Genomic DNA, 11,711 nt, shown 5'->3' with positions numbered 1-11,711 from the left:
GGCTCCCCTGAGATGCACCTCAGGACCCAGAATGGAGCACCCGGTCAGTGCCTGAGCTGCTGCAGGGCAGCCATTCCTGGCCCTGTCCCTGCGCTTGGTTTTGCACCGTCCCTGCTACTGCATCAACGCCTGTCCCTGCTCTTCCCACATCCCTGCTTGCCAGGGGTGGCACTGCCTCCTGTCCCTGTCCTTTACCCAACCCCTGCCTTGTCCTTGACCCTGTTCCAGCTCCTGCCCCTTCCAAAGCCCTGCCCCGATTCTGTCCCTGCTCTCTCACCATCGTTTCCTTCCTGATGTGTGAAATTATTTTCTACTTTGGCAGAAGAGAGAGGGCTATAAAATGGATAGCCCCGACAGCCCCAGGTACTCACCCTCGAATCGCTTTCCTTTCCACTGCTGTGCAGTTGAACTGGGCACAGCTGCCTTCCCACAAGTGGAGCGGGTTTCAGAGTGCCCCAGAGGCGTGCTCCAGGGCCAGCGGCTTTTCCTCCTGATCCCTGTGTTTGCTTCCAAGTCCCCTCACGACCCCTCCTTGTGCCTCTCAGAGCCCCCACTCACCTCTAGTCCCCTCACCCCCTCCTCACCCATCTCCCAAACACAGAGCACACACGGGGTGTTTAAAACTTGCAGAGTTTATTACGCTCCTTGACATGCCCCGGAGCAGCCCCCCTGCCTCCCTGCGCCCCCACCACGGGGCTGCAGTCCTGGCCAGAATGGCCAAGCATGGGACTGGGCTCCGACTAAACCCCCCTCCCCAAAGCGCGAACAGCAGTGCAGTAAGGCAAAAGTTTCAATTGTCCAGAAAGAAAGAAGAGCTGTTGACACGACTGCCTGGGCACGTCGGTCTCAGCCGCTCCATAGCAGGGGCCATTTGGTTTCAACTTTGTCCCAGTCCCAGTCAGGTTTTTCTGGGGCCCGTGGTGACGCCAGCTGCCTGCCGCCCCAGCACGAGGGAGAAGGCTTCCACACTGTGGTTACCCCTTCCCAGCGCCAAGACACGAGCAGCTGAGCAAGGTGCCAGCCCGGTGGATTTGCCCCAGTGGGTCACATTCACAGGGTCAGCAGCGGCAGCAGCTCTGAAGTGAGGAGGTCTGGGCACAGAGAGGAGCCAGGGAGGAACCAAGGGGGAGCGTTTTGATGGAGTCCTCCACGCGCAGCCACAAGCTTCCCCTGCTGTACTTGCGAGTGGGTACCACGGGATGCAGGTACCCCCTAGTGCTAAGCAGCTGTGGAACCCCACAACAGCGGTGGCTGAGTCCCCTTCCGGACTTGCTCCTTCCAGCCCTGCACTGCCAGGCGCTGTTATCCTACAGAAACAAGGAGCAGCAGGAGTCTCCACAGCTGTGTTCCCTCTTCTGAGCCCCGGCGATGCCTCTGTGCAGCTCCTGACATGGAAGTGTCTGTGTGGCTTCCGTGGGATACAGCAGTTACCCGGTACCCACCCTTGGTGATTCTTCCAGACCCCACAACAGCAGGAGAACCAAGGGACAGCATCTGCAGCCAGGGCCTAGGCACCACGTACCCATGGATCGCCTTGTGCCAAGCAGCAGCGCTACGGGTCAAAGCAGTGAAGGGGACATTTCCAGGAGAAGCAAGTATCTCCAAGAAGCAGTGATAGTAAAGTCAATAGTTTATGATCTGAGCTCTTCCCAGGCCAGAGACTTGGCCCTGGGTTTAGCTCACTCTCTCCAGCTCTGGCTGGACTGCCCAGAGTTGATGGCTGAGGCCGCAGTGAAAAGCACAGCTGAGGGAAGAAGGGAGATGCTCAACGGAGGCACTGCAGCTCCTACGTGTAGCTCTTAGTCTCTGCACTGAGCCCGCGGCTCAGGAGGGTATTCCCAGAAGAACTTCAGCCCTTTCTTTCAGTAGGTATCATTCCCAAAGTCAGTCCTCATTCAGGGAACCTTCCCGTCCCACCCCACAGACCCCAAGCTTTGCGCGTTCCTTAGAGTGGTCCATGTACCAGGGAATGGTGGGCGTGATCCTTATTTCAAAACAAGCATGGCCTCTGTGCCATCCTGCCTTGTCAAGTGGAGTCCGTGAGTGAGGTAGTACTCCCGCCGGAGGAAGGCATAAAAATAATCCGAGACGAGCAGGATCTGCAAGAGTGAGACATTCAGACACATCAGTGATGCTTCACAACAAGGAATAGAAAGGGACGTGTTTGTGACAGACCCTGAAGGGGTTTAAGAATTTCTGAGGCTGTTCATGCTCTGCGAGAGGAGGCACTGTGAACGCGCCGTGTCCATTCTCTTGCAGCATTAAACCAAAGGAGACTTTATATAAGCTATTTGTGGTGTTACCAGTCTGTTCTCGTGGACATCTCCACTATGGATGCAGCAGCTCTGTAAACTGGTCAAAATACATGAAAATGGCAGGTTCCAGCCATGCCACACCTTTCCAGAGCATCCTCACCCTCAGGACTCCTTCCATGCATGCACTGTCAGGCAGTTCAACCTGAATGTTCAAAGTCTTGGCTGCTGTTTGCCATGAAGCACTTTTCAGCTGTGACTCTTTTTCTATATATTTCTACTCAGGAAGCTTAAGAAGCTTGCAGGCAGCAGAAGGGATACCTCAGCTCCCTGGGTCAGCCCTAGCGAACAGCAGCTTCAGCAGCTTAACAAAATAATACGTACCAGTCTAAGGGGTGAAGAGCTGAAATGTCAAGGCTGTGGCTTCAGAGTCTAATGTCCAAGAGCAACACCATCGCCCCTGCAGCCCCTTCCTGCCCCTCTGCTGCCCTGCCCGCTTTGTGGGGCAGCAACCCCACGAACACTGTCCCCTTTAACTGGTGAACCGAGGTGGTTATCCCCCGGATTCTCCCGTGATCCAGGTCAGAGCATGCTGCCGCACGCAGAAGCACTGGCACTGTCCCGTTTCGCTGGGGAGATGGGTGCACCTTAGGCTGGTATTGCCACCGGCCGCGCGGGAGTGTGAATTCACAACTTCAGTGCCAAGATCCACAGGGAATGCGGAAACCCGACACGGAAATCGCAAGGTCCCCCCCACCCTCAGCCCCACTTTGGTGGGACTGAGGCACTGCAGCGTGGCTGCTCCCTTGCCTGGCGGCACTGGGAAGGCAGGAGTGGGTCTCAGTGGTCACCTCGGACAAGCTGCCTCGGCAGTGCCGCTTGTCACTTAACCTCTCGTAGTGCGGTCCTTCCCCAGGGATGCTGACCTCCCCCATCTTGAAACAGCACCACAGAACTAGAGTGGAAAACCATTCCAGTGCCGGATCAAGCTAGAAGCCAGTGTCCTAATGTCCAGATGTCACAGAGCACATGGCTTTGGCACAACGCCTCAGCTGAAGTGTGCTGCAGCGCTACAGGGACAAAGGGAGGGAAACTCAGGCTGTCAGCCAGAGCCTGCTTGGGTTCCTGACGTACAGCTGCTGCAGGGAAGGCTCAGCGGCCGGGCAAAAGAAAGACAAACAGGGCTGCAGGCTGCTGAGGTCAGAGCAAAAAGTGTGAGGGAGAACAGACGGAGAAGGGTAGAGGTGCCGAGGGCGAATGGAAACATCCACGCTTACTCTGTCCACCTGTTTTGCTGAACACTGGGGCTGACTACTGACATGGTGGATCAATACGGTTGATTTTGCTTTTAACTAAACTTCTCTGCAGATGTCTCAATGGGAAAAGAAAGAGCTGAGGGTAGTGGGGATAAGCGTCAGAAGGGGAGGACTAGGCAGATTTCAGCCGGAGCAAGCAGAGGCAGGGAGCTGGCCGGCAGGGAGCTGGCCTGCAGGACTCCAGCTGTACGCAAGGAGCCAGACCCACTCTCCAGAATTCACTGCTGCTGACAGGCTGCCCGACCCAGTGACCACCCCAAAGCGTGGCCTTGTTTGCTTCGCTCTACTAACCTGCCCTATGTTGAAAGTCAACGTGATGGCGTAATAAAAATTGGAGTTGGCACTTCCTGCGTAAATCCACAGATGCCACAGAACGGGGAACAGGAGCGAGCAGACAATGAGCACGCACGAGAGGATGAAGATGTTCCGGAGGACTGCGAGAGAGAACCAAGCCGTTAAAACGATGCATTATTGAGCAGCCACGCTCAGGCAACCAGGAATGGTATTAGAGCATGTGCAGTGGGGAAGCGGCACTTGCCAGCACAGACTTCTCTCCAATAATCTTTTACAGTTTGGTTTAATAATTTCCTGGACAATTTGTATAAGAAATCTCCTATATTTCCCTTTAAAAACAATACTTCCGCCTTTGCTTGAGTGTGAAATCCTCATCTGTAGCTCCTCCCTTCCAGGTCTTGTTTCCAAGCACTCTTCCTCCAAGGACTCTGACTTTTTGGTGTCTACACTACAGCAACTAGCAGTCTTGGGAAGGGCCTTTCAGCAGAATCACGATTCGGAGAGCAGAGCCCATCACTGCCCAGCCTCGTCAAGCTGATGACAAAGGAATAATATGAACCCGTGGGCCATATGGAAAAGTGATACTTTCTCGGGAGGTGGTAAGAAGCTGAAAGCACCATAAAAGGAGGAAACTCATAGAGGCCGAAAGCATTGACCACTGGCTTCAGGAGGAGCAAGTGTGATCAAAATTCACTAGTGTGTGTGAGTACGTGTCAGAAGGACAAACAACACACATAACTTTGTCTAAAAGAGCTAGGAACTACACGGCCAGAAGAGATTTTGTTTCCTGTGAACTCCTTATGGCTGTCCTTTGGGAGCAGTATTATAATTCAGCCCAGCACTTGCGCTGCTGTGTTTGGCTACAGCTCAGTCAACGGCCCTGAAAGACTCCGGTCACTCTGCAGCCAAAGGGAGCCAGCTGACATTTTAAGAGCATTGTCACATTCAAACCCCTTCACACTTCATCTTTCCAAACCTCTTGTTAAGCAGGTCTATTCACTCACTCTGAAGTGGAAGCATGTGACTGCTGACTGGCGCTCTCACTGGTCACAGACCCCTCACCTGCGCGCTTGGAACTGCGCAACTCAACTACGCTACATCGGGATTTCTCGGAAGTACGTCACCTGCTACACTGCAACATGCTCTGGGCTAGCCTGGGGCCTCCCGCCCTATTTTATCACAGCTTCCCTTTGTCTGAAACTAATAGAGCAGATGGTCTCCAAGTCTCTGGACTCCTGACTGTCTCCTGACACCAGGCAGGCTGGCTGTCCATAAACACTCTCGGCCTGGGTTACAGAAGGCTGCAGTAAAAGGCCTGGATAACCTGGCAGGGTTGGCGAAAGAGGCTGGTTCGAGCAAGAAACATTGGTAAAAACAATAATGCTTCCAAAACTCCCCAGTGCAGTGGGTTCTAGAGGCTGGGTTTGAAAATCGTCAGGAAGCTCGCTGGTAATTTAAAGAGCTCAAGAGGTTCTTATGAAGCACGTAAGAAAAAGTGGACAATTGTTTGGAGTAATTCCGTTATTTTCACTCTAAGCAAACAACCAGAGGCAAAACAAAAAAGCACTGCAAGGTGCAGGATTTTAAGGCTGGGGGACTCCCCAATGGCAGGAGCAGCATTCAAATTACACAGCCTTAAACAGGAGTGAAGCATTCGAAGGATGCTTTAAATAAGCCACATCCCTGCTGCAGGACTGTAAAAGGTTCTTACAAAAAAAGTTAATCTTCAGAACAACTTGGAGAGAGGGGGGAGGATAAGGTACAAGTGAAAATTGCCTCCTTGACCAACTTCAATCCTAGTCCTAAAGACACATTAGGGACTGCCTCACCAGAAAAATCAAGCCTCCTTCCAGACACTCCCAAGGAGGGAACAACTGCCTGTGGACACGTGCCTGGTTCGGTTTAGTGGTGACAATTACGGGACAGGCCCTTTCGCATTCCAGATGAGGAAGAATCAAATGCCAAGGACTTACATCTGTAAAGGTGGCTCCAGACTGGAAGGAAGGCCATGTACAATGCAATGTCTCCCACAGTGGGATAGGACTTGAAGATAGAAATGATTGCCATCTGGACAAACATGAAGAACACGGGGTGTTCCCTAGAAGTGAAAAGGCACAAAGGATAAGAGAACGCAGTAGGGTCTCTGGAAACTGGATATAAAGATCAGCAAGGGCGCAAATGTACCGTGGGATAAGCTCAAAAAGGCTCTTGCACTCCTGTTCTCTCCAAACAAGCCTCTGAATGCTGGGCTGCGAAGATTGAGCAGCAGTATAAAGAACGCACATTTGTCCGCCACCCTCACACAGAAACCTCGTGCCTCAACTCAACATTTATTTATAAGGTTGGTCACCTGGGCTGCTCTTCCCCAGCTCTGTCATATCCACCAGAAAGCAATCAGCACCTCCTCTCTGAAGGTTATTTGGAGAAGCCCATAGTTATCCCACTGGCACATCATGACGTCGATATACATTGCGAGTCAACAGGATGAGCTCTCTGAGAATCCAAGCGTATTTATGGGTGTTTTTATGAGCAAGAAGGGTCATGTTGTCAGCACAGTCCACTAGGAACTCTGACGATATCTGACAAACATAGAACCATTCAGGTTGGAAAAGACCCCTGGGATCATCGAGTCCAACCACTGACTCTACACTACAAGCTCACCCCTAAACCACATCACCCAGCACCACATCTAAGCGACACTTGAACACCTCCAGGGATGGCGACTCAACCCCCTCCCCAGGCAGTCTGTTCCAGGGTCTGACCACTCTTTCAGAATTTCTTCCTAATGTCCAGCCTAAACCTGCCCTGTTGTAGCTTGCAACCATTCCCCCTGGTTCTGTCCTAATTCCCTGTGAGAAGAGACCAGCACCAACCTCTCTACAACGTCCTTTCAAGTAACTGTAGAGCATGAGGAGATCCCCCCTCAGCCTCCTCTTGGTCAAACTGAACAGACCCAGCTCCCTCAGTCGTTCCTCATAAGATTTATTCTCCAGGCCCTTCACCAGCTTTGTTGCCCAACAACAATAAAGAACTTGAAGTTCCAGGCACAAGCTCTTGCTTTTTGACTACACCGGATTCTGCTGGCAAGGAGCAGGCACATCTATAGCCTAAATTTCTGCTCTCTCTTTCAATGCCCATAACACATCTGCTGCACAGCAGAACCCAACTCACTCTACTGAAGAGAAATAAAATGTGAAACTTTGCGAAATGAGGAGGATAGGTCCTGCTAAAAAAAACAAGTCTTTTTTTTTCCAGGCATCTGATGCCAGCCTTATAAGCTTCCACAGGACAACTGAGAATAAAAAGAACTAGCAGAGAAGCATACTTACTTTAGCTTTATTGCCAAGGGAATGGTGTAGAAGAAGACATTGATTTGAAACACGCAGACGAAGAAAAGACTAAAGTGTTCAAACATCTCAGCAAAGAAGTACCAGAAAAGGCCAATATTGGGTGTCAGATCTGGAACTGAAAGGCTGAAATTTGAAAAGAAAAGTCAAGATAACATTTTAAAATGCTTGTTTTTCACTGCCTTGCTTTGGTTATAGTAATTAATCATTGTGTGCTACTGGATAGACCAACTATATTTTAAAGCTGTGGAAGAGAAATCAAAGGGGTGAAAACCTGGAGAGAAAAGGGACTAATCAATCCCTACACCCCAGCAGAATTTAAACCGTTCCCAAGCAGACATTCCTGCAGAGATAAAAATTTTACAGCCTGGTAGCTCAACGATCAAATGCATTTCTAATCAACTCAGTGGAAAACATCTCTCGTCTTCTCTAATTCTTGCTGTTAATTAACAGAAGTTGCCTAATGTGTGCTCTCCTCCGCATTCTTGTCTTGTATTGCCAGTAAAATCACAGGTGGCACGCTCCTTAGCACAGGGGGTGAGGCACCTGTGTGCGACGCACAAGAAATAACACAGTTGGGGCTAGATAGAAAAACCAGTAAGAATCTGTGTACTTACATAAACCCGTAAACAGATGGGATAAAGTCCCAGGAGTTGAGGAGGAAGAAGGAGAGGCAGATGATCACCACCAGGCTGCACAGGTACAGGGCTGCATACTGCATGGTGTAGAGCCAGAAGCTTTTACTTTTCAGTTTTATTGGGATGAACTGACGCTGGAAATGAAACACAAGCAGGCAGATACCCCTCATCAGGTGGGAAGCTACAAGAAAGTCTGAGTATTCAGAGTAGCATTTTAAATCGATTAACGAAAGCACCAAACACTGGCACTACATCACTGGCAGGAACAGTTCTCAAGCACAATTTGCTTGATGTTCTTCACTCTGGCCAATCAAGCCGTACACGTTGCACATATTTTCAGAGCTGCAGTTGAAAACACAGCAGCTAAGCTGGTCAGGTCTGCTCGCAGCCAGTCAGCCTCACGCACTCAGTGTAAGATTTACACACACCTCACAGCTACGCTCGTATCTTGGGTGTTTTGCAGTGCTGCACTGCTGGCTGCCTTCTGCTGCGCTGAACCCGCACCAGCCAGTGACCGAGGGCCCTGCCACCTCACGACGGCAGGTCTCCCCCTCTGGGGACTGGCACCCGTGCTCTGCTGCAGTCAGGGCAAGAGGACCTCCAGAGGGTTCCCTAAGCACAAAGAAGGCTGCCTCCTCCTTCTGCGCTGCAGTCCTGCCAGCGCCACACGTCCTGACAGGTGAAACACAAGCTTTTGTCACCCAACGTGACATGTGGTGTGAGCTCTGAGTAAAGCGTGCTCTGTTTTCTCAGTTGTAGTGTTGCTGGAACAATGTAAGCAAGTTAACTGATGATTTCTGGCAGGTCAGGTTGGAAAGTGCTGGAGAAATTTTTTTTTAATTCTGTACAAAGAACACAGGGAGGTCCGTTTACAAATCTAGATTAAAGAACTAGTATGATCCCCTTTAAAAGCAAATTAGGCATTCATATATAAGAACACTTCTTGTTTGTGAACTCAGTGCTTGTACTTTACTGCCCCTTTACTTTGACTAAATTTAAAAGAGAACAAATGAGGTCAAAATATAACACATCTAAAGCAAATGCTCCTAAAAATTATCAAACTGGAAAAGCAACACTGACTCTGCAGAAGTTTTTGTCTTGCAAAGAGTAACAATAATGACACTTCTGGAAGAAGTAAGAGACGTTCATGTCAGATAGTCAGGGAAAGAAAATGGACTAGAACTGACTCTCCATTCTCTTTTGCAGTTAAGAGATCTGAGAATAGGCTGTAATGAGCCTGTAGTTAAGACTAGCTGTAAATACATGAGGGAGACAGGGCAGAAGCAACCAAGAAAGACTGGAGAAACACTCAACGACAGGACTTTCGGAATGGCAAAATAATGGCAAATGATCCGTGAATCGAGGTTAAGTGTCCTCTGCTAATGGTCACCGTCTCCCCTCACTCCCATATAGACTAGCAAATGATCAGTTTTTATTAGGTGCATTTTAATCTGGACGCTGGGTTACATCATTCTTTGCGGTACCAGCACAAGAGCTAAGACAGAGACAAGTGGGAAGCATGCAGGCAAGCCAGCGAGGAATCCACCCACTGGCAAAGCGCTGCCTCAGCTTTAAACCCTGCCCCTGCCCGCGCACGTGCCCCCCAGGGCTGCTGCTGGGCTAGTTTTGCCTGCAACAGTGTCTGTCTGCTGAGGCACTGGGCACCCATCACCTTCAGGGATCCTGTTAATGCGGAAGCAGAAAGGCCAAGGGCACCCAGCCACTTTTAGAAGCCCTCCTTGCCTTTTGCCATTGAACTCCAAATCAGCATTTCTGAGTGACTCGAACACACAGCTCCTCAGCCAAACACAGCTTAGTGATCCACGGCAATGCAAAGGAAATTCTCCAGGTCTAAAATCCTCACTGCTACTCACACGACACAAAGAATAGCACTTATTTCGGGCAAGCTAAATACCAGCCAGTTTAGTGGATGACTTTCTGGCTCCCTTCTCTCTATGCACAGGCACCCCATGAAGGCTTTAAACTTTCCGCGGCTTCAGGAGAACTGCCTTTTCTGAAACTTGCCCAACTCCCCTCTCAACAGCTAAGGACTGTTCCTGCACATGTACGGGCAGACAACAGGTACAAACAGTCAGAAGTCATCTACCTGTAGAAGGTAAAGGAGTGCTGGAGCAAACAATGTGAGCGGGTAGAGCGACTGGTACGTTGCTAAGGCTAGGAACACAGCACTGAGGAAGGCACTACCTGCAAAGAAAAAAAAAAGTTCGTTTGTAAGGAACACTTAATATGAACAGCCTTACAGACAGCAAATCCAAACGGGAAGAAATGCTTAACTCCCTGCAGGGGCTTCACAAATATCTGAACACCACGTAAAGGCCCTTTTAGCAGAATACGTTCGGAAGAGTACGCTTTTCTTAACTATATTCTGAATGGAGAATGACTCATACCAAGGCGATTCTCCCACAGGAAAGAACGGCTGACTCGCTTAGATCTCCTATCGTTCACATCCAGAAAGAGATTCACGCAATTCAGTTTATATATAGACCACGCTGGCTCCTCTTTATGCACGGGAATGCATTTGCTGAAGTCACATCCACATGAAACAGCTGTTACTCTGGGCAGGCTGGATAACCTCGTCACCAGAACGTGCCAGGGCCCTCAGCAAAGCTCTGTGCAAGAGAGCAAGCGGAGGTCTGCAGCCAAAGGGATGAAGGGACACCAGCCCTGCTCACAGGTACCAAAACTGAGGCACAGAAAGGATTAGCCGAGCTTTCCTAAGTGCTCTTACAAATACGAATGCCTCATGGAAGAAACTTTATCTGGGGTGTTTCGGGTTGAGCTGAGTGCTGCCTACTCACGTTGCGCAGCTACCAACACCTGAAATCAAGTCTAAAAGGTCCCACGTTAAACAATAAAAATACAAGCACCCAGTGCAGTAGCCTGGCTATAGTCTTCAGTCTTATGTCACTTGACGGAAGCCATCTGTGAAAATACAGCTTAGACAGCAAGAAACCTGAATGAACCAGCTCTTCTGCCATAATCTACTCAGCTGTGCTGGTTTGGGTCTTTGGTTACTGTTTCTGCTTCCCCAAAATTCAATTAGCTCATCTCAAACCGAGTTTACAACTGTGAGGGAAAGCCAAATCACAGCTGCAGGCAGCTGCTTGCTTCTGAATAAAAGCTCAAAGACACACTTTGAAAACAAATTGTATACAACACTTCAAGTGCATATTCATGTACAGAAGAAAAAGCAGCAGAGCATTAACGTTGTACTACACACCCAGACACGCATTTTTTCATAACCAGTCATCCAGGAAAAGGAGTCAGCTTTTAGAGACGAAACTCCTAGGTACCCTGAGGTGAAAGTAACTTTTGACTCGACTACAAGGTCTCTCAGTCTCGTGATTTCAGGGAGGACTTTGCCCTTGCTTCGGTCCCATTTCTGCTGTGTTTCACTCAGATCTCTGTAGCAACCATATACGTAAAGTTCCACCTTGACTTAACTTCTGCTGCTTTTCTAATCATAGAATCACAGAATGGCCTAGGCTGGAAGGGACCTTAGAGATCATTTTAATCCAGCCTCCCTGTCGCCAGGGACGTCACCTCTTGACTAGATCAGGCAACACATGGGGACCGAATGGGAATCGAACATGCGACCTCAGTGTCGTTAGCGCTACGCTCTACTGATGAGCTAACCGGCCCCCTAATAATCACAAAAAGTCATAAGGAACCAGTTTTTCTTCATTGTGTTACCTTTTATTGTAGCTAAAATGAAGAATGCGATGACAGAGTTGTTGATGGCGCAGGTGGACTTGGCCACGCAAGACATCACAGTGTAAGGGTTTAACAGATAGCTGGAAGAGAGCAAAGCTCCAGTTACATTCAAAGGAGATGTTCAAAGAA

At 49.7% G+C, this 11,711-nt stretch overlaps 1 protein-coding gene across 1 annotated transcript; it reads right to left on the bottom strand.

Annotated features, from left to right (window-relative positions):
* Window positions 1-1,985: 1,985 nt before the first annotated feature.
* On the bottom strand, window positions 1,986-11,662 carry PIGU (phosphatidylinositol glycan anchor biosynthesis, class U; the record flags this gene model as incomplete). Its single annotated transcript, XM_009875760.1, has 7 exons — window positions 1,986-2,099; window positions 3,860-4,002; window positions 5,836-5,960; window positions 7,192-7,335; window positions 7,827-7,981; window positions 9,955-10,052; window positions 11,562-11,662. Coding segments are annotated over 7 exons (880 nt in total), but the record flags the coding sequence as incomplete, so codon positions are not given.
* Between the last annotated feature and the right edge of the window lie 49 nt (window positions 11,663-11,711).

Source organism: Apaloderma vittatum, unplaced genomic scaffold (genome assembly GCF_000703405.1).
Source record: "Apaloderma vittatum isolate BGI_N311 unplaced genomic scaffold, ASM70340v1 scaffold33938, whole genome shotgun sequence".
Classification (NCBI taxonomy): Eukaryota; Metazoa; Chordata; class Aves; order Trogoniformes; family Trogonidae; genus Apaloderma; species Apaloderma vittatum.
The sequence above is the reverse complement of the archived record's forward strand: the minus strand, read 5'-3'. Positions and strand labels throughout refer to the sequence as shown.